Consider the following 20,801-nt stretch of genomic DNA (forward strand, 5'->3'; position numbering starts at 1 on the left):
CCGCTCATCTGCCAACTGGAGAGAACGGGGCTGCACAGCTGGTATTGGCCCTCTAACAACAATGGTCAGACTCACACCTACCCTTTCAACAAGCAGCACGTTTTTATCTTTAAAGTAATCACCAGTTTGAAAAAACCTGCAACTCTGAGCGCCTGACAACCTACTTGAAGAATCTTAGAGCCCAGCCAGTGTGGCTTGTGGTTGAGGGTCAACCTATGAACCAGATCACAGATTCCTGGTCAGGGCACATGCCAGGGCTCCATCCCGTGTGGGGCGTGCAGGAGGCAGCTGATCAATGATTCTGTAACACTGATGTTTCTCCCTCTCTGAAATCAATAGAAATATTAAAAGAAAAATCTTAAGAGGAACCCAAACTAGTAGCCCATGGCCATGGTAATAATTCTAATATAATAATGTCCCAATAAATGTTATTAAAAGAAAAACAAATAGTTAAAGTTGGCTGGACCTGAAAAAGTATTGGATGTTAGGAGACCACTTCATTTATAAAGAGGATTCCCAGATGTCAACTCCAATAAAGCTGTATGGTTTTAGTTTCTAGTATACAATACTATAAACCTCAAAACACACAAAATGAAGAGTCCAGAGACTTTTAAGATAAGTAAGCTTTATTTCCTTGTTTCTCAAATAGAATTGGCTGAGCTGGTTGCTTTTTGGTAATTAATCAAAGAGACCAAATCCCATATCCTCGTCCGACTCCTCCGACTCTTCCTTTGCTTCAACCTTGGCTGGGGCTGCAGCAGCAGCAGGAGCAGCAGTGGTGGCAGCGGCCACAGGGGCAGCAGCCACAAAAGCAGATGGATCAGCCAAGAAGGCCTTGACCTGAAACAAGGGGAAAAGTTCAGTCAAAGTGGTCATCCACAACCTGTCAGCCTTTGTAGAGCTCTAGATTAAGGAACAACAAATTTCCAAGCCTCCCCTGAAAGTGACCAGACAGGATGACAGCTTGGGCACGACCTTGTGAGCTTAAGCCCAGCTCTTACCCATTAACTAACCCTCTTAGGATCTAGTGTCTCTTGTCATTTTTAAAGTCAAGGACACACATCCCATGCCCCCGATCTCTCAAGTATACATTCAAAAAATTTTATCTGCACCCTAGCCGGTTTGGCTCAGTGGCTAGAGCATCGGCCTGCGGACTGAAGGGTCCTGGGTTCGATTCCGGTCAAGGGCACATGCCCAGGTTGCAGGCTCGCTCCCCAGTTGGGGGCATGCAGGAGGCAGCCGATCAATGATTCTCTCTCATCACTGATGTTTCTATCTTTCTCACCCTCTCTGAAATCAAAAATATACCTAAAAACATTATCTTGCTACTAAAATATGATCATAAAAGCAATCACTCAGCAGGCTGCCATTTATCCCCCTGCTGTCAGACCCACATGGTCCCAGTAGGTTCTTTTACCTTTTCAGCAAGTGGGAAGGTGTAATCAGTCTCCACAGACAAAGCCAGAACTCGCTTGTACCCATTGATGATAGAATGGGGTACTGATGCAACAGTTGGGTAACCAATGTGAAGGCATACGCTGGCAACATTGCGGACACCCTGTGGAGGGAAGGGAAAATTACATTTTAGGTGAGATCTCTTAGAGAAAAGAGAAGATAGTGAAGTCCAAGCAAAGCTCAATGGCAGGTAAGACTTGCTGGACTAGCACCTTAGTCTCACACAGGGATACTTCACACCAAATGCTTCTGGCAGGGCAATCAAACCCAGTAATTCATAAATGCTTTTATCCTTATTCCCATCATTGGCATTCCTATACCATCATGATGATGATTACTACAAAAGCCACTATTTTGTAAAAAATATAAACTATTAACATAACCATTGAGTTTCATGAGAGAAAAATGTTTAAATAATGCCAGATGAGAACTTTGCATCCCCTAGGTGAGACTTCCAAAAAATAGAGTGAATCACGTGTTATTCCAAGCCCTAGAATAGCCCTATTTACCCAGCACTGTTCTAAGGCTTTATACTCATTAATTCATTCATTCTCAGCAATCTTATATCGTATCATTACTGCCATTTCACAGATGAGGAAACTGAGGCCAGACATTAAACTGTCCTTGGTTACACACTTGGTTTCAAAGGAGTGGCCAGGATTCAGTCTGAAGCCAGGCATACTCCCTCAGCCGTTAATGTAAGAGCCTGGAAAGGGCAACATGTACCTCCAGGAAGCGGGAATGCAGAGTTTCCTCTGTGATGTCAAGCACTTCCGGGTTGTAGATGCTGCCATTGTCAAACACCTGCTGGATGATCAGCCCAAAGGAGAAGGGGGAGATGTTCAGCATGTTCAGCAGTGTGGCTTCGCTGGCTCCCACTTTGTCTCCAGTCTTAATCAGCTGTACATCACTCTGTAGGACAAAGGAACAAGTTAACACCTGAACATTCAGCAGGTTGACAGCCACCAAGGGGGCCTCCACTACTGGCCTGGTTAGTACTGGCAAGCCAGGTCCACTCACCAGGATTTCAATGGTGCCCCTGGAGATTTTAGTGGTGATGCCCAGAGCCTGGAAGAAGGAGGTCTTCTCTGGCCCGAGACCAGTATTCTGGGCTGGCACAGTGACTTCACACGGGGCAATGGCACCAGCACGGGCAGCAGCTGGCACCTGAACAAAAATAAGAAATGTGAGTGCTCCCTCCACAGATACAACCAGAGAATTTGGCTTTTAAGGAACCAAAACTGATAAGGTCTCTTGAGCCAACCTGACTCTCCTCTTACCTTATTGGCCAGCAGCATGTCCCGGATCTCAGTGAGGTCCTCCTTGGTGAACACAAAGCCCACATTCCCCCGGATGTGAGGCAGCAATCTACAAAGAGAAGGTCAGCGTGGTCACCTGTCAGCACCATTCTTCTCCAGGAAAGGGGAGAAGGGCACAGAGGAGGACAGACAAAGATGCCCAGAGAACTGACTGACTTCTCCAGAGCCGGGTTGTTTTCCAGGTGTCCTCGGATGGCCTTGCGCATCATGGTGTTCTTGCCCATCAGCACCACCGCCTTCCCGCGGAGGGACATGCGGATCTGCTGCATCTGCTTGGAGCCCACATTGTCTGCTCCCACGATGAAGCATTTTGGATAATCATCCAGAAGTTGCTACAACAAACAGGCAAAAACAAGCCAAGTTTAACAGGAGGAAAGAAGGGGGGCGGAAAACATCAGGAGATAGATCATTGTCCTGATATGCCAGGGTTGCAAGTTCAATTCCCAGTCAGGGCACATACAAGAATCAACCAATGAATGCATCAACAAGTAGAAGAGCAAACTGATGCTTCTCTAAATATCAATCAATAAAAATTTTTTAAAATCAGGAGAAACCACCCCCACAATGGCTGGTTTCCATCCCACTCCCTTTCTTCTATGCTTTGAAGTGCCTCACATTGGGCCAACTCCTCCCCCAGGAGCCACCTGGGTCGTAACACTGACAGATTTGTCAAAGATTTGCTTGCTGAGTATGGATAGTAAAAACTGGGTTGGTACATTCAATCAGAAAAATTTTTAATTTTAGCTCTCATTTTCTAACATTTCCCAATTATGAGATATGTTTCTGACTCACTAAAATGACTTAACAGCAAAAAACATTCCACATAAGGCTGCATTTACAGCGCTCAAAACACAGCAGAAAGCAAATGCAACAAAACCCTACTTGTAAAATCTAGGTTGTGGGTGTGGGATTATTGTACCATCCTGTTAAGCAGGGAGGACCCCCTCCAAGGCCTTCGTAAAGGGAGCGTTCATTCAGACACTGGGTTTCTTGACTGGCAGGACCTGAATGTGCACCAACTTGACTTTTTATGAGTCACTCACTGCCTCTCGCCTTCCCAAAGATGGGAGCAGACAAGTGAGAGTATGATGAGCGCCACCTGAATGCCAGACAGACCTGGTCATGAATTAATGCCACTTAGCTCTTGGGAGCCAGTAACTGCCCGAGCCTGTGTATCTGCAACAGGTGGGGGTGGCACGCAGACCTTTGGAAATCCTGAAAGGTTCAGTGAGATTCGCCTAAAATGGCCCGATTCAGCAGCCCGGCACCTGGGAGCTGACGGCCCTCTTAGCCCGTGGCCGACGAGCACGATGGCGGCCGCGACCCACCCCGCACTTACGATGATCTTAAGGAAGTAGTTGGACTTCCAGGTCGCCCTGTCTTCCCTGGGCATCGCGGCGGTGCGTCAGGGATTGCCACGCAGGGTTTAAAGACGATGTCACTGGGGGGAGAGAGGAGGCTCAAACACCCCGCGCCCACCGCCCGCCGGCCTCCAACCCGAGGCCTATCTACGGGGCAGGCGGCGCGCGGAGTCCGCCGGCCTGGCCTGGCTGCGCGGCCACCGCGGGCAGAGCGCGAGCCTCGGCCGCAGCCCCGGCCGCATAAGCCTGGACCCCGCGGCCTCCCAGCTGCCCCGCAAAGACGCCCATCCTTCCCGCCGCCAGTCCCGGCGCCATTCGGCAGCCACACGAACCTCCCACGAGGACGCCTGGCGAGAGGAAGGCCGTGCGCCGGCGCGCCCCTTTTATAAGGAAACGCAGCAGCCAATCAGAAGCCTTAGACAGCACCCCCACCTATTGGCTGGCGCCGACGCCTGTCTGGCGAAGCAGAAGGAACGCAGGCAGCCATTGGATGGCACAGCTGCCACTCCAGCCTACCGGAAGCCGCCTTCAAATAGGAAGTTATGGAAGCGCTGCCTGGGGTTGCAGGCGCTCTCTGCGAGCTGCTTCCCTCTGCTGGGCTGGAGCTGCTTTGTGAAGGCGCTTGGATCTGTGGGCTCGGTCCGGTCCGGTCCGGTCCCGTTTCCCCGCCCCCTGGCAGGTCGCAAACTAGAGGATGACGTTGCACAGGCCTTAGAAACAGAATGGTCCCTGTCCCCTCTATAGTGTGTCCTTTCCCTGCCAAACAGAGGGATCACTTAAAACAGTCGGATGAAAAAATAAGTAAATAGAACAGTCGGGTCATTTCCTCATCGGTTCAAAATTCTTCAAAGGCTTCCCATTTCCCACAAAGTAAAAAGATTAAAACTTAACTGGCCTACAAGACCCTACATCAAGAATGTCAAACTCGCAGCCCGCGGGCGGTTTGCGGCCCACAACGAGTATTTTTGCAGCCCAGCCAATATAACGGTATGTAAGAAACGTTTTAATAAAAATTTCATAACTTAATATCCTGTTATACTTAATTATTAATAACAAACTACAACGTTCGCTAATGACTGATTACTATCATCGTGTTGCATTCATTTCCCTGCCTTACACGCAGGCGCACCATTTCTGTCCACTAATACTAGCAGCGAATATTTTAGCAGCCGATGGCCATCTCAATAGTCTTGGACTGACTTGTTTGGTGTGAGCAACAGGAAACATTTCGCTTTCGGAGAACAAGAAAAATAGGTTTATCTGCGTTAACGCTTATTAATTTGTTTAGTTATTCAGTGTCCGGTAAGTTAATGTTCAAGAAAAAATATTTATTAAAATGTTCTATTATTTTATGTTAATGGTTACTCATTTCAGCCCTTTTATTCAGCATGTCTCTAGCGAAATAAACCTATGTTTCTATGAAAATTGAAACTTTTGTTTTTTTGCAGCCACATAAACTTAAACCTTGTTTATTTGGCCCGTGTTAGCCTTTGAGTTTGACATGCTTACCCTATATCATCCGCTCTCCACCTCTACTCCTATAATTGCGTCTCCTATTTTACTACTGACTCATTTCCTTCCAGCCAGACGATGTGCCCCTTGAGGGCTCTAAACCAACTGTTCCCTCTCCCTGGAAGGCTCCTTGCCTATATCCACATGTGTGACACCTCCATCACAGTTTGGCTCAAATATCACCTGCTAAAACAGGCCTACTCTGATTTGCTTTTTTTAAAATTACTACCAAAAAAAATTTTTTTAAATAATAACTCCCACTTCCCCCTTAGTCTGTTTTTTTGTTGTTGTTGTTTTTGGTAGCACTTACACTTTGTAACACATTATGTAGTTTACTTATTACACTAGAGGCCTGGTGCATGAAATTCATGCACAGGTAGGGTCCCTAGGCCTGGCCAGCGATCAGAGCCAATCAGGGCCTTGGGCTGCTGGCCGGGGCCTTCCTTCATTCAGCGCCGCCCCCTGGTGATCACCGCATGTCATAGCGAGCAATTGAACTCCCGGTCTCCCAGTTGAACTCCTGAGGGGACACATTGCATATTAGACTTTTATATACATAGTTATTTGTCTGTCTCTCCCTGCAAGAATGCAAGCTCTGCAAGGCAGAAATTTTTGCTTTGTGCCTAGCATATAGTAGGCATATCATAAATATTTGTTTTTTTAATATGTTTTTATTGATTTTAGGGAGAAAGGAACTTCGAGGGAGATAGAAGCATCGATGAAAGAGAAACATGTGTCAGCTGCCTCCTGCACACTCCCTACCAGAAATGGAGCGGCAACCCGGGCATGTGCCCTGACCAGAAATCTAACCAGTGGCTTCTCAGTGCACAGGACAGCACCCCACCAACTGAGCTGCACTAGCCCGGGTCATAAATAGTATTTGTTGAACGTATGAATGCAGGGTTTGCAGTCAGATGACCTGATCTTCTTGTTCTTGAAAATGATTTCACCTTGTTGACACTGTTTCTCATTCCTTACCTGTAAAATGGGGTAAGAGTATCCACATTCTAGACTTGTTGTGAGGATTCCCTGAGCTATTTGTGAAGACTTAACACAGTTCCTGGAATGCAGGAGGAATTTACTACAAATGCTAGTTTCTTTTATTATACATTCATTCAACACTTAATGTACTCTCGAGTGTTTTTTAATGAATGAGCTTAGATCCTACAGCAGAAGAGGTGTTTCTCCCTACCTTTACCCTTTGCACTTGACCAAGTTAGAAACCTCTCTATTTTGTTTTAAAGCCTCCTAGTGCCTCTGATGATGAGCCAGTTTAGAGAAATGCTGGAGTTGACTACTGCTAAGGTCGCTGTGTCATGACAAGGTATTGCTGTGTCATGACAAGGTATTACTGCTGCCTGCTCAGCGTTGTGCCGAGTACTTTGCGCACATTAGCGCTGTTGACATTTGCAACAATATCAACACCGTCTTAGTATTTCCGTTTTATCGATGAGAAAATTCAGAGGTTAAATATTTTCCCCAAGTCCCTCAGCCAGTTAATGATGGCGTCAGAACTGAAATCTACAGAAAGTTCATAGCCCATGGGCCTCATCATGCTGTAGTTCCTTCCAAACCCTTAGAGTCTCCCCCTAAACACACTTTCCCAAGGATATACATACAGTTACCTTCCCAAGGACATCCTGGCTCTGATGACATAAATATTTCTAATTGTAGAACATCAATATAATGGAATACCATGAAACCATTAAAAAATGATGCAGATCTATATTTATTGACATGGAGAAATACAGAGTACACTTGAGTGAGGAAGCAAATTACAAGGAAGTGTACCATATCCATTTCTGTAAGTAAAATAAATCAAACATGAGTGGGAAGGATAAACCAAGTAATTATCTTTGGGTGAGGGTTGAAGGTAATTTTCACTTCTGAGCTCACTGTGAAATGGGCAGGGTTCAGACTAGAATTCAACATGCGGCTTTGGAGGGCCATTCCAAACAAAGGGGAACTGAGGCCGGAAGAGGGGTGTAGGGCGTGGGGAGAACTGGGGTCGGGAGCAGGACTGAAGTTCTGGCTGACCAAAGTGAGGAAGCCTGCAAATAGGATCATGACCACCAGGGGGAAGTAGAGACCAATTGCCAACTATCAGTCCGCCCCCTTCAGTTGACACCCAAAGTGTTGTGCCAGTACATGGGGGGGTCAGGGGTGAGGGTTGGTCAGTGCAGGAACACTGGCAGAGGCAAGCCTTGAGTTCATACACCCTGTCTGCACTCAGGTTTCCTTCTGCATGTTGGTTCTCCTCCCTGAACCTCTTTCCCCATCGGCAAATGAGTGTAAAACCAGCCACAGGCCCACGTGAGGATGCCCGTGGGGAATCCAGGACAAAACTTAGTGCAGGCCCTGACCTGGGCAGGGCCCAATAAGGCTGCTCCCCAGCCTGCGCTGGCCAACAAAGCTCACATGGGAAGCCAGGAGGACCAGTGCTCACGGACCAGAGTCCTGTGGGGCAAGGGCCCCATCCCAGGGCTTTTTGCCTCATGTAAGGGAACATGGATGATCTATCCTCAAACTGTGGTGCTTGTGAGTCTAGGAGGGTTTGGTCTCTCTTCTGGGACTAAGTTGTTATCTCAGACCACAAAGAAAACGCACCAGCACAGATCAAAATAATGGCAAACTTTATTGGCATAAATCACAGGAATTGAAATGAGGAAAAGCCAGGTTAAAAGTTTACAGAGAAAAAAATTAAAATCAATTCATCAAATAACCATTGACCCAGAGGGTGGACCCCAGAAACCCTTCCCTCTAGGAGTGGGGTCTAGGGCGGGTCACTGTAAACAGAGCAATAAGGCCTATGGGTGGAAGTGGAGACGTCAGACCTTTGACCTGCCCAGACCTGGCTGCTCCCAGCCCTGGCTTGAAGGAGGGACCCTCATCTGAAACCCCAGCGCACTGAGCCTCTGCTAGGATCTTACCCCCTGTAGACCCCACTGGGGCCCCCCTCTGCTGGCCAGGAACCCGGGCCTGCCTGCTCCTGTTTCATCCTTGGGGGAGAAAGCAAAGCTCTGGGACCTTTCCATGGCTTCAGCGGATCCATCCCTCCGTCCAGACTGCCTTGCAACAACCCGAGCCTTCCCCCAGCCCTCGTTTCCAAGGAGGGCAGGGAATTGGGGAAGTGATGCGCCCAGTGGAATCAACAAGACCAATGGTCAAAACCAGATCCCAGCTTTCCTGAGGAGGCAGGAGGAGCCCAGGGAAGCAGTGAGGAGGCGAGAGTGTTCGGGGGGTTCTCTTGGGTGCCAAAGAGTTCACAGGGGAGCGGATGCTCCTAATGGCTTAGACAGGAAACAGCACCCCCAAAGCATCCTTTCCCCTTCTCCTCACTAGGGAACAGGACGGATGAGGTTCAGAATCCTAGGCCCAAAGGGCAAGACACCCTTAGGCCATTTCAGTTAAGAGCTTGCTGGCCTGGGTAGTAAGGAAGGGATTTCAAAATACAGCAGTTTATAAAACAGTCCTGGGAGCAGTGAAGGAAAGAAGGGGAGTCTCAGAGCTGCTCCCACTTCACCTGCTTATGCTAAGAAAAAATAAAATACAAATGGCTTCCCCACCCCAAGCCCTCAGTACAAAGCGAACCCTGTCCCACAGCCACTGCCCCACAGGACCGGTGGCGGTGGACAAGGAGGAGAGTACAAAAGGGGATGTCTTTAAAATCTCTTCAAAATCATTTTGTATAGAGAAGTAAAAGCAACTCCGATGATAGGAATTCAAACCTCAGTGTAGAAATCTATCAAAGTCGGCACAGTGTCCAGGCTCGAGGTGAAATGCCCCCCTCCCACCGTCCGAGACGGAGGAAGTGACTATAAACATTATTGCTGGAGAGTCTGTCTCAGTAGAATCAGAGCAGAGATGGGCAGGGCATATTGCCCAGGCCTGGGGAGACTGGAAGGGCAGGAGGAGCACCAGGAACCTTCCGTGGCCCCTGGGCACTGCGGCCCTCGGGTGGATTGATGCTGGCATTGTCTGGAGGGAGCGGTGTCCCCCAGGATTCTCGGAACAAGGATAATTTGGTCGGACGGAAATAAAGATAAAAAGAGACCCCATCTGACCCTGCCTGCCCGCCCCCTGCTCCACTGCCGAAATGAGTAAGAGATGGCTCCAGTGTGGGGTGCTGGCCAGGCCAGGCGGGTTCGTAGGGTGGGGCCCCCAGCCCCCCTCCGGGGAGGACGAGGAGCTGGCAGCCTGGGGACAGCTGCAGGAGGAGGGGGAGGCCCAGAGGCCCTGGCAGAGGATGAAAAGCAGGGGGCACCCTTTGAGCCCTCTTGCCACCCTGCACAGCCAGGACACGGGTTCCAGTTTCAGTCGGGCTTGGCCCTGCAGCCCTGGACGAGGCCTCTGGGTCACAGTAGCGGTGGGGGAGGCTGGGCCAGGGGACAGGGCAGCTGGAGGGACGAGGGCCCTAGCAGAAGAGCTTGAGGAAGCAGTTCTGACAGTAAGGCTTGTCGTTCTGCTCCTTGAAGGTGCCCTTGTTGAGCTGCTTGAGGCAGAAGGCACAGACGAAGTGCTCGGGGTGGAACTTCTTGGCCATGGCGGTGATGCAGCGGCCGGTGATGGGCTTCTGGCAGCCGGAGCACAGCGAGCCGCGCCGCTCGTGGTAGTGCACCTCGCAGTAGGGCTGCCCGTCGTGCTCGAAGAAGCTGCCGTTGATGAACGGCGTGAAGCACTCCTGCCGGGAAGAGGGGGTGAGGCGGAGGAAAGGGGGCTCAGCTGGGGCAGGGGGCTGAGGCCGCTCCAGGGACGATGGGCAGGAGGCAGTCGGGGTCACCACACTCCCACTGGCCGAGCATTTCCTACGTGCCAAGTGCTGTGCGAAAGCCACTGAATTCCCAACAGACGGGAACGAGGCGTGAGAGGAAGTGACTTGCCCGAGGTCATGCCGCTACGAAGTGGCACAGCCTGGAGTTAAACATAGGTCTGACGCCTGGGCACCTACCCAGGAGGCTGTACTGTGTGCCCCGAAACCCTGGCGCTGAAATGAACAATGTTTCCCAAACTTACTTGGTCGGAGGGCCCTTGCTGATCCCCAGTAACAGGTATGGGCTCCCCCCCAGATTGCAGCTTAAAAACCAATGGCCAGTTCCTTGGAGCTGCGAAAAGCTTGCGTTCTCCCACTGGACCCTTCTGAACGGGAGGGGCCGCCACACAGGACGAGGCTGGAGACACATGCGCTTGCTCCTGGTTTCTCCCACCTCAGTACAAGCCCTGGCCCAGGACCCTGGGCTTGAGGAAGTGTCCCCCTGCCTGCTCACCCCATTAATAACCGCGAACAAAGCCTCCAAGTTGGATTCAGAGAGCGCAGTGAGGGAGGCCCTTCTCTCCTGGCTGCCCAGTGCCCGCCCCCCCTTTTTAAATATATTTTTGATTTCAAAGAGGAAGGGAGAGGGAGAGAGACAGAAACATCAATGATGAGAGAGAATCACTGATCGCTGCCTCCTGAACGCCCCCTACTGGGGACTGAGCCCACAGCCTGGGCATGTGCCCTGACCAGGAACTGAACCGTGACCTCCTGGTTCACAGGTCAACGCTCAACCACTGAGCCACGCCGGCCGGGTCGGTGCCCCGCAGAAGCGGGCGCAGGGGGCTCCTTACCCGGCACACGAAGCACTCGGGGTGCCAGAGGGTGTTGAGGGCCGAGATGTAGTTCTCCAGGATGGCCCGGGCGCAGCCGCCACACTTGGGCGCGAACATGTCGAAGTAATCCTTCCGGCAATAGGCTTTGCCATCTTTCTCGTGGAACCCTGAGGAGCGGGTTTTGTGGGGCAGAGTGAGGGCCTCCAGAGGTGGAGCCCTGACCAACACCAGCAAAGCCCCCTCCTCAACGCTCCCGGGGCAGCCAGTGAGCCTGCCGTCGTACCTTCAGGACCGAAGAAGGCGCCGCACTGGGCACAGAAGAAGTGCTCGGGGTGCCACGTCCGGTCGAGGGCTGTCACCACTTTCTGTGAAAGCGAGTGCGGGGTCAGAGCCGAGCTGCGCCCACAGGACAGATCCCCCCGCCGAGAGCTGTCCTTCCCACCCGGCCCAGCCCCGGCCAAGGGCAGCGCAGAGGCTGCCAGGACGGGGTCTCCCCTCACTGTGCTCTGAGCACCACGAGGATTCTGATGCCCTGAAGGAGGTGACATGCCAGCCCTCTCCTTTGATCCTCAGTGCGGTTGAGGTCACAGGCTCTACTGTGACCGTGACTCCCATTTCATAGGAAGAGACTTGGGCTCAGAGGCCAGGCGTTTCCCTAATGTCACACGGTGGGAGAGGGAGCCGGCACCTCACGCCTCACCTCCGCGTCTCCGCAGAGGGTTCTGGGGTGGAGGTGGGAGGCCGCGGGCACTAGGACGGTGCCAGTGCATCAGGCCTGGGTCTGAATCCCAGCTGTGAGCTTGGGCCTGTGACAGAACCTCTGAGCCTCAGAGGGCACCCCCTGCCCCTCGGAGGGTGACGTGAAGCTGAATGAGCCAGCGCTGCCCTCCCCGCCGTGCCCGGAACTCACATCCAGGATGGGGCCGTTGCAGTAGTAGCAGCGTGGGGAGAAGAGGGTGTGGTAGTCCTTTTCACAGTAGGGCTGCCCGTCCCGCTCAAAGAAGTTCCGGGACCCGATCTCCTCCTGGCAGTGGGTGCAGACGAAGTGCTCGGGGTGCCACGTCCTCCCCATGGCCGTCACCACCTGAGGAGGGAGGCAGGCTGTGGCTCAAGGCCCTGGCCTGCCACGGAGCCCCCTTCTGAGGAGCCAGGTCCCTGTGCCCACCTACCGCTCTCCCCACCCCCCACCCCTCATCACCTGCCCGGCGATGGGCTTCTTGCAGGCCCCGCAGACTCCCTTGGCGACTGTGGCAACCCCCAGTTTGTTCAGGTCGGACTGCAGGCTCCCCAGCATGCTGTCCAGCTGGCTCCCGGGCTTTGGGGGCTCCCCGGGGGGAGAGCTGCTCCCTGTCTTCCCCTGGGCCATGAACTGTGGAGAGAGAGGGGCAGGTCAGGGTTGGGGCTTTTCTCCCTCCTGAACATGGGCCGATGGAGGCAAGAAGTGCAACCTCCTCCGGGGGCCTCACGAGCCCTTCAGGTGGGAGTGACGTCGCAAGACTTCCTGGTGTCAGGACGCCTGGCACCGCACTGGCCTGACCCGGGAAACACGGGAAACACGGCACGCAGGACCTGAGCCCAGCTTGGCACTGACCCCTCCCTCGTCCTGCCCTTCGGGGCTGCTCTGCCTGCCACTCGGAGGCCAGCCAGCCGCCCAGCACAGCTCTCCATCTGCTCTTTGTTCCAGGCCCTGGATCTTAAATAGGGGAGAAAACGAGGGTAAGAAAAAAATAGTTTTAATTAAGGAAGAAACAAAAAGAGACCCTGTTGTTGGACCATTTCACAAAGGGAATTTAGGGTGAGAGGCTTTTCTCTCCACTGGCAGTACCAACATCAGGAGGAAAGGTCTACAGAAAGTCTAGAGCGTCCCAGGGCGAGGAGAGAGAAGGGAAGGTGAGCCAACCACAGGCAGGGTCCCGGGAGGGAGGGGCCTGAGGCCTGAGAGCAGAGGCTTCCCACGTGCTGGGCCTGGGCTGCAGGGGGGAGACGGGCTGGGGTCTCTTCTGGGCCTGGCTTTCTCGGTGGAGCTGGGACAGGATGGAGGGGCAGTGGGAGGGGCAGGCAGAAGGGAGCCCACAGGCAGGCAAGAGGACAGCTGACATCTGGGGCGGGAGTGTGGACGTCAGGTTAAATGAGGTCCAGGGTCAAGGCCAGGTCTCCAGGAAGGACGCGGTCCTGCTGGACTTATGGACAGAGACCAGGTGTGTGTGTGTGTAGGGGGACAGGTAGGGCTCATGCCGGGGCCCAGGGCCTGCCTGCATCGGGGGGAACATCGGGTCCTCGTCGGTCTGGCAGCCCACGGACCTCACAGTGGGGGGTGCAGGAAGGGGCGAGGTGGGCCCCTGCACATCCGCCTGCGGCCCTGCCCCAGCACTCTGAGCCCCAGGGGACCCACAGGGAAGAGCTGAGGGCCCCAGGGTGGCGGGGGCAGGCAGGCTGGGCGGGGGAGAAGGGCTGCTGGCCGCGGCCTCTCTGTGATGCTGGAGGAAAGGGGCAGGAGGAGAAGGCAGAACAGAGAAGGTTCTTCTCAGGGGGACGGGAGAGCCGGGAGGGAAAACCACCTGGGGAGAAGAAAGGAAGGAGAGCGATGAGGAGGGCGAGGAAGCACCAGCTCAGCCAGCAAGGGCGCCGAGAAGCCAGGTCCCCAGCTCCCCGGGCCTTCCCACTCTGCCCGTCTCTCCAGGGCCACAGGATGCAGGACCCCACACACCAAGCTCCCCTCTGGCCAGGATGCCCGCAGCCCTGGTCCTGGCTGAGCCCTGGGCATCTCCCTGCTACCTTCTCTACCAGCTGCCCCTCAGCCCGCCTCCCTCGAGGCTGCACAGTGATGACGACGCCCTCCGTCATCCAGTCCTCGGTGGAGGCCCCCGCCGCCCCCGACGCCCCCTCCGCCTCCGGCTGGATGCCCAGCCGCCCCTGCAGCTCTGCGATGAGCCGCTCCTGGGATGGGGTCCTGCTCATGGTGGCGGGGTCCAGCCGGCGGCGAGGGGAGGGCTCCCGGGACATGGGGTGCGCGTGGCCTGTCTCCCGGCTCCTCCTGATCACGGAGCGGATCTGAGGGGGGAGGGGGAAGCTGTCACAGCCCCACTCTGGGCTCTGCCAAAGCTGCTCAGTCCACACTCAGGTGCCCGGGCAAGGGAGGGCTCAACAAAACGGCCAAAGAGCTGAGGTGGGGCGGAGGCAGGTTTCAGCTCTGACCTTGGGCAAGACACTTCACTTCCAGGGGCCTCGGCTCCTCCGCCCTTGAAATGGGTTCGTACTTTCCTGGCTGCCTTAGAGGGTTATTATTACTATGAGGATTATTTATTTGAGAGCATGTAAGTGAGGGCTCTTAAAAAGACATAAGGCTTTTTCTTTTAAATTTGTAATAAAAACTGTGGGCATTCCTTCCAAATCTTCTAACCAAATTTTTTTCTTGTTTATATTATAACCTACTGGTTTGTAGTGGTTTTGGTGTTTTGTTTCTATAAAGCAAGAAGCAAGTAACAGCAGCCATGCTCACTGAGGGCAGGTGCTGCACCCAGAGCGCCTCCGGGCGTTAGTTCATGGAATCCTCCGGACAACCTTGCGGGGAAAGGTCTACCTTTACCCCCATTTCAAAGATGAGAAACTGAGGCTGGTGGGAGGTTGCCCAAGGTCACATAGGTAGCGAGTGTTGGAGGCAGGGTTTGTATTCAGTTCTATCTGGTCCCAAAGCTCATGCTTTCAACCATTTCGTGAACATCCGGATGTCAGGGGAGTTCATCGAAAGGAAAAGGCCTTAAACAAGCAAGAAGCGGGTTGTCACTCAAAGTGATTCCCAGGCCGGGAGCTGCACTGGCCCCACAGTACCCAGGCGAGAGCTGGTCGTCGGGTCACAGGCCACGCTAGCTCAGGACTCGCTGCCCAAGCAGACATGCGCAGTGGGAGGCGGCATGCAGTTAGCCAGAGCGGCCCACTCAGGCCGCGAGGACCAGGCCCAGCCGCCGTGCAAGCTCGCGCCTGCCTGGCCAGAGGTGGAAATCCTCTCGGTGGTGGGCGCGTCCGTGACCATGGCCTGTGGAAGCTCCGGCTGTGCCCTCTCAGCCTCGGCAGCAGCTTCAGCGGTGCCCACTGGCCTCCGGGCTGTCTCGGGTCCCTGGGTTGGCTGGATCGGGCTTCGCCGCACAGGCATCTCTCCACCCAACTGTTCCTGGTCCACAGGAGCCGGGCGGCTGCCCTCTGGCCCCGCGGGCTCTGGCCTGGTCCCCTCCTGCAGCTGTCCACGTTCCTTCGTGGGACTCCAGGTATCTGGGAAGATGACCTGACGGTCTATGGCCACGACAGCTGGCTCCGTTACTTCCTGGAAGCTGGGCGTAGCTCTGTGGGGAGTCTCTGGCCTGAGCGCCTCCAAAGCCCACGGCTGCTCCCACGTGGCAGCCAAGGCCTCCTCTGGGTACGCAGGGCTGGCTGACAGCCCTTGGGGGTCTCCAGGCTCCTGGGGACCTGCACACCCAGCGTGGGGTCGAGTGTGGCCTGGGGGAGCCCTGCAGAGCTCACTCTTGAGGTTTAGTGCGTCCCTCCAGCCTCGAGCCTGGCTCTCTGCACCAAATGGCCCCAGAGAGCCCTCTGCAGAGGGAGACCTTGAGTTGGGGGTGTCAGGTGTCACCCCGAGGCCAGCCAAATCAAGCCAGCTGGGGGCCACAGGAGGTAAGAGGCCCTGCCCTTCCTCATCATCCTCACGGCAGAGGGCCTCTGTGGTGAGACCGTGGCCTCCAGAGGAGGGTTTAAGAGTGGGTGGCAGGAGTATAGAGGGCCCGGGAGGAGGAAGAGGAGGAGGAGGAGGAGGAGGAGGAGGAGGAGGAGAAGGACGTATGTGGTGTGAGGATGGAGCTGAGCTGGGCGGCAGCCCTAGGGAGTTCAAGGCCACAGCAGAGGAGCTGGTCTGGAGGAGGAGAAAGACAAAAGGCAGAGGGAAGAAGACAGAGAAACAGGAGAGGTGAGGAAGGACGCTCCCTGCAAGGGGTGGGCTTGACCTCAGCTCTGAGAGCCACCGTCTATACTGGCGGGGTGGCCGCAGAGCTGACGTATGAGGACTGGGCCTCTCAGGAGACCCTGACACCCAACACGGTGTTCCTGGGCAACGTGTCCTTGGCCCCATCAAACCCCGGCAGCAGGGCACGCCTCTGAGCAAAGCCTGGGAGCGACCCAATCAGAGTAGGCACGAGGGAGAGAAGGCTCGGTGCGGTGGCCGTCGGAGAGAGTGACCAGAGAGGTCAGTCCAGGCACCATCAAGGGACAGTCAGCCACAGGCAGCTGCTCTGGTGCCTCCAAACCAGAGACCAACCAGATTCTCGGCTTGGTTTCTCCCAGACAAACCCATCTTCCCTACATCCCCGAGACCTTGCTCTAGGCGTGCAACCAGAAGCAGCTCAGCTTCCTGCGGGCACCACGACGCTGGCGCTCAGAAAGCCCCGTTCGAAAGGGTGCGGGAGCAGGGCTTCCTTAGGCCAGTGCTGGTCCAGCAGACTGGCGCCTGCCTTTGGCTGTTCAGAACGGCCAGTAGCTCGCCCACCCCCTGCAAGCCCCACTCCCATCTCCCACCAAAAACCCCAGCTGAAGGGAGGTTTGGAGGCACCATCAGGGCCAAGAGCGCATGGACCACTTGCTCCCCTTCTCAGGTTCCCCAAGTCATACGCCAAAGTTCGACCCGCACCGAAAAGTGTTCTCAGCAATTGCAGGAGAGTTCGGTCAATACCAGCCCCGACGGAGGCACCGCATCGTTCGATAAAACACCTGGCCTGGCAGGCAGGGGGCGCTCAGAGGGGAGGAAGGGGTGCCGCGTGTGGACTGGCCCAGCTGCCCGACATTAGGTCTCCCACAGACAGAACCTGAGGGATTCAGAGGCCCGTGGAGAAAGCGGGGCAGGACGGGAGGCTGGCAAAGGAGGCCTTGGGTTCAGAAGCCAGAGGCAGGAAGAAAGAGGACGTGCTGAGGACGCCAGCGTGGGAGATGAGCTCCAGGGCAATGACCGCTCAGGCACCAGCTCGCACGGCCCCCGTGGCCAGCAGAGAATGCCCTCCCCCACCAAGAGCAGCATGGACACAGGGCCCTTTGTTTTACCTCCTCGTCCCGGGAGGAAGGAATGTCTCGGCCTTCACAGGCTGCGAGGCAGCTCAGTGCCCACCGCCTGGCTGAGCCCTCCCTCCCCCACACCCTGGCCAGGCCAGGGCACTGTGGGGCCCCTGGCTCAGGGCAAGGCACCCAAACGGAGGGGCCGAGTTCCAGCTACTCACACTGAGGTATGGAAAGAGAAGGATGGGAGACATGGGCAGGGAAGAAGGGGCTTCGGGCACCTTAAAATCCGACAGGGAAGCCATCAGCTCGTCCAGCTCCCTGGTGGCAGAGGAGGCCGAGATCCGTGTCTGCTGCTGGCTGGAGGTGACGCGCTGGGGGCTGTTCATCTCGCCATGGCTCACAGTGATGGCGGGGCTGCAGACAGGCACGAGTCAGAGGGAGCCCCAAGTCCAGCCCCAGGCTCCCCCCCGCGCGGCCCTCCCCTCCTCAGGAGATCAACATGTCAGCTCTGACACTGGGGTCCCACCCCGCCAACCCCGGGGAAGCCCACTAGCTCCTGATCTCTTCTGGGGAGGAGGCTGCTGTCTGCCAGGGGGACAGAGCTGAGGTGCGCGGACATGGGAGAAGGGAGGGCCGCTCAGCAGCAACGTTCCCAGGAAGACGCCTCTAGTCCTCCAGCCCAAGTCCAAGCTTGCCCGTGACATCAGCCCGAGCCGTGTAGCACTGAGTGTACATGTGCGAGAAGAGCTAACACTTAGAGCATGCACCATGTACATCACCTGCTATGAGGCAGAAACCACTCCACGTGCTTTACATGTATGACTGGGTCGACCCCATGGAGGCAGGCGGCCCTATCCCCATTATCCACACCCCCTAATCCCATTTTACAGATGGGAACAGTAAGGCTTGAGACACTTCGTAAGGGCAGAGCCAAGGTCTGAACCCCACTGTGTGGCTCCAAAACCTGTGCTGATGGCCACTAAGCTATAGGGGCCCTCAGCATGCGTGATGTCCATCCTTTCCGATGGGCGGTGGCTCGAGGAAGGCAGGAATGGCGTCCGTGTGACTCGCCACTATCCCCCCAGGGCCTGGTGCAGGGCCTGGCAGACCACAGGCTCTTATGGAGGGAGCAGGTGACATGGGCTAAGTGGGCAGGCATGGAGCACGGGCACTGATGAGCGAGCCTCCCTGGCGAGCCCGGGGCACTCACACGGGGCTGGGCACGGAGCTCTCCAGCTCGTCCAGGAGGCTCTCCACGCCGGGCCGCACGTCCTCCAGGCGCCGGGCGCCGTTCCGCTTGGGCTTCTCTTTCCTCAGGGGCCCGGCGCTGCCCGCCAGCAGGCTGCTCTCCGGGGCGCCATAGTGAGGGCTCAGAGCCCGCGGCAGCGGGGGGCTCGAGTTGGCCTCATCTTGGGAGAGGGAGAGAGAGACCGCTCAGCCCTGAGCCCTCTCGGGATGAGGCAGGCCTGCCCCGGGACCCAGCCCCACCTGCGGGGAAGCCCGAGGGGCCGTGCTGCACAGCGTTCAGCTCCAGCAGCAGGCGGTCCAGTTCCGAAAGGTTGCTGCCCAGGGAGGAGCTCATCACGGCGGGTGAAGGCTCAGCCGACTTCTGCTTGTTGGGGAAGCTTTGAGAGACAAAGGGAAGAGCACACTGAGAGTCACTCCCAGCTCTGGCCACCCCCGATTCTCCAGGAGAATAGGCAGCGGGGGACGAGGTCTCCCACAGCAGAGGACTGAGAGTGGGGAGGGGTGTGGTAAGAAGAGGGGAGGGAGGAAGGCCTGCCTCCCCGTTCCTCAATGACACGGGTGACGTGACGTGGCCGCTGGCTTTGTATGGAGGATGGAGATGGCCCTGATCAGGCCACCAGGCCATCAGGAGGCACCATGAGCTGGCTGGGGGCCTCGGGCCTTCTGTGATTTGGCCCAATGACCCAAGACAGAACCTCACGGGCCCTGGCCAGGCCTCACCCCTGGCCTCGGCTGCCTCCAGGCCTGGCCGGTCCCAGGATTCCCAAGCAGGAGAGGACGTGAGCAGCAGGGCTGGGGCCGTACCTGTAGACGTGCTCTTCCTCACCGGCCCGAGCGCACGGAGGGCCCAGGCCGTCCTGGGGGGTGGAGGCGTTGCAGGGTTTGGCACTGGAGCCGTAGGCCGGTGGCAGGGGCTGGGGCTGCGGGAAGGAGAATGCTCAGAGCCTCCCGGGAGGAAAAGGAACAGTCCGAGTCACCCCCAGGAGGCTGCTGCTCACAGCCCGTCTCACCAGGGAATTTCCACGCTCCGGCTGGAGACAGGTGAGTAACACTTGGTCACCGCCCCCTCACGTGGCGTCTGGTGGGGAGAGCCCCTCTCCCCTTCCCCGGAGCCCATTCCTCCCTCGGCTCCCAGGCAGCTGCCAGACACGCTCCTTTAGCCCCAAAGCCTCTGGGAGCTTCCACCCTGGCCCCCTCACCTGCTGGTGGATGAATCGGGGGGCGCTGGTCTGCCACTGGTCTAAGGGGTCAAGGAGCGCGCCATTGAGGGCCTCGCTGGACGGGGGTGGAGGGACCGGGGGCGGCACCGCAATCTCCTGGTACGTGTGGTTTCCAGTTGGGTAGGAGTAGGGAGTCTCCTCCGACAAGAACACGGGCCGTTTGGAGATGTGGGAGGTGGTGGACTCCAAGTCCTCCAGCAGGGCGTCTGCGGAGAAGGCGGGGAGAGGGTGAGAAGCCGGGGCCCTGGGAACTCCCCACTGGCAGTGACCGCCCTGCCTGCCCCAGGAGTTAATGATCTGAGCACCTGCCCCGCCTCAGGTCAGGGAGACAGCGGCTCAGCCAGCCTGCCCAGGAACCAGCTCCCAAAGCTGACCTCCTCAGCCCAGCCCCAGACTGGGGGTGCTGGGGAGGCTCCCGGGGCTGCCCCTGCGGCTCTCCTACCTCTGGGTCGGCACCTTTGTTCCCTCGGGACAGGCTGTGCAGCTGGCTGGCTGGGAGTCAGCAATGCCCGCCTAGAACTCTGTGCTCTGACTCCGCAGGGCCAGGCGGAGGACGATGGGCGGGCCCCACGTCACAGGGAGGGGCTGAGCGGGGCCAGGTCCCACTTACTCTTCAAGAGCTTAAGCGTTCTCTGCCCCCACATTGGAGGGACCCCCGGGTGAAACCTGTCTTCCTGAAGCAGAACCCCAGGCTCCGAGAGCTCCTCTCAGGCTACGGGGCGAGGTGTGTGGGGAGGTGGGGGCTGGGACTAGAATGGTGCAGTGTTCCCTACCTCCTGGGCCAAGCCTGGCGGGAGGGGGGGGCACGGGGGGGGGGGTGGAGTGGAGGGGATGGCAGGCCTACTCCGTAGGCTGTTTCTGCAGAAGCCTGGCAAGCAGCCTGGCCCCACTATTCTGCTTTTACCAGCAGCAAGGGAGCCGAATGGGCCCTCGAGTGCAAGCTTCCATTACTCCGCACCAGGCAGACAACAGAGGGCCCTGGATCACTGTCTCCAGACAAGAGGAGGACAGCAACCGGGTCGGAGTAGGAACTGCTGATCTCCCCCCTCGTCCCTCCCCTCCTGGAC

The 20,801-nt window shown here is 56.2% G+C and overlaps 2 protein-coding genes across 9 annotated transcripts in view; both read right to left on the minus strand.

The window, feature by feature from the left end:
* Positions 1–605: 605 nt before the first annotated feature.
* Positions 606–4,571, minus strand: RPLP0 (ribosomal protein lateral stalk subunit P0). The gene is made up of 8 exons (XM_036353995.1): positions 4,468–4,571; positions 4,114–4,215; positions 2,931–3,106; positions 2,736–2,823; positions 2,476–2,622; positions 2,182–2,367; positions 1,418–1,558; positions 606–840 (listed from the first exon to the last, which is right to left on the minus strand). The coding sequence occupies exons 2-8, from the start codon at positions 4,165–4,167 to the stop codon at positions 679–681; spliced, it is 954 nt and encodes a 317-aa protein (XP_036209888.1). The 5' UTR covers positions 4,168–4,215; positions 4,468–4,571; the 3' UTR covers positions 606–678.
* A 3,687-nt stretch (positions 4,572–8,258) lies between these two features.
* The window catches only part of PXN (paxillin), a 46,794-nt gene continuing 34,251 nt past the window's right edge, over positions 8,259–20,801 (minus strand). The window contains exons 1-15 of one of the 8 annotated variants that reach the window (XM_036353536.1): positions 20,177–20,314; positions 19,714–19,940; positions 19,319–19,459; positions 18,755–18,891; positions 18,477–18,675; positions 17,545–17,680; positions 15,216–16,133; positions 14,009–14,284; positions 13,486–13,791; positions 12,825–12,926; positions 12,432–12,602; positions 12,144–12,317; positions 11,517–11,598; positions 11,252–11,400; positions 8,264–10,328 (exon numbers count right to left, since the gene is read on the minus strand). In XM_036353536.1, coding sequence (XP_036209429.1) covers positions 10,062–10,328; positions 11,252–11,400; positions 11,517–11,598; positions 12,144–12,317; positions 12,432–12,602; positions 12,825–12,926; positions 13,486–13,791; positions 14,009–14,284; positions 15,216–16,133; positions 17,545–17,680; positions 18,477–18,675; positions 18,755–18,848 — 2,874 coding nt within the window. In that variant the 5' untranslated portion in view covers positions 18,849–18,891; positions 19,319–19,459; positions 19,714–19,940; positions 20,177–20,314 and the 3' untranslated portion in view covers positions 8,264–10,061. Of the gene's footprint in view, positions 10,329–11,251; positions 11,401–11,516; positions 11,599–12,143; positions 12,318–12,431; positions 12,603–12,824; positions 12,927–13,485; positions 13,792–14,008; positions 14,285–15,215; positions 16,134–17,544; positions 17,681–18,476; positions 18,676–18,754; positions 18,892–19,318; positions 19,460–19,713; positions 19,941–20,176; positions 20,315–20,801 lie in introns of those variants that run through there. The other 7 variants (XM_036353535.1, XM_036353534.1, XM_036353537.1 and 4 more) reach the window with 7 other exon arrangements.

This window comes from Myotis myotis, unplaced genomic scaffold (genome assembly GCF_014108235.1).
Source record: "Myotis myotis isolate mMyoMyo1 unplaced genomic scaffold, mMyoMyo1.p scaffold_m19_p_20, whole genome shotgun sequence".
NCBI classification, from domain to species: Eukaryota; Metazoa; Chordata; class Mammalia; order Chiroptera; family Vespertilionidae; genus Myotis; species Myotis myotis.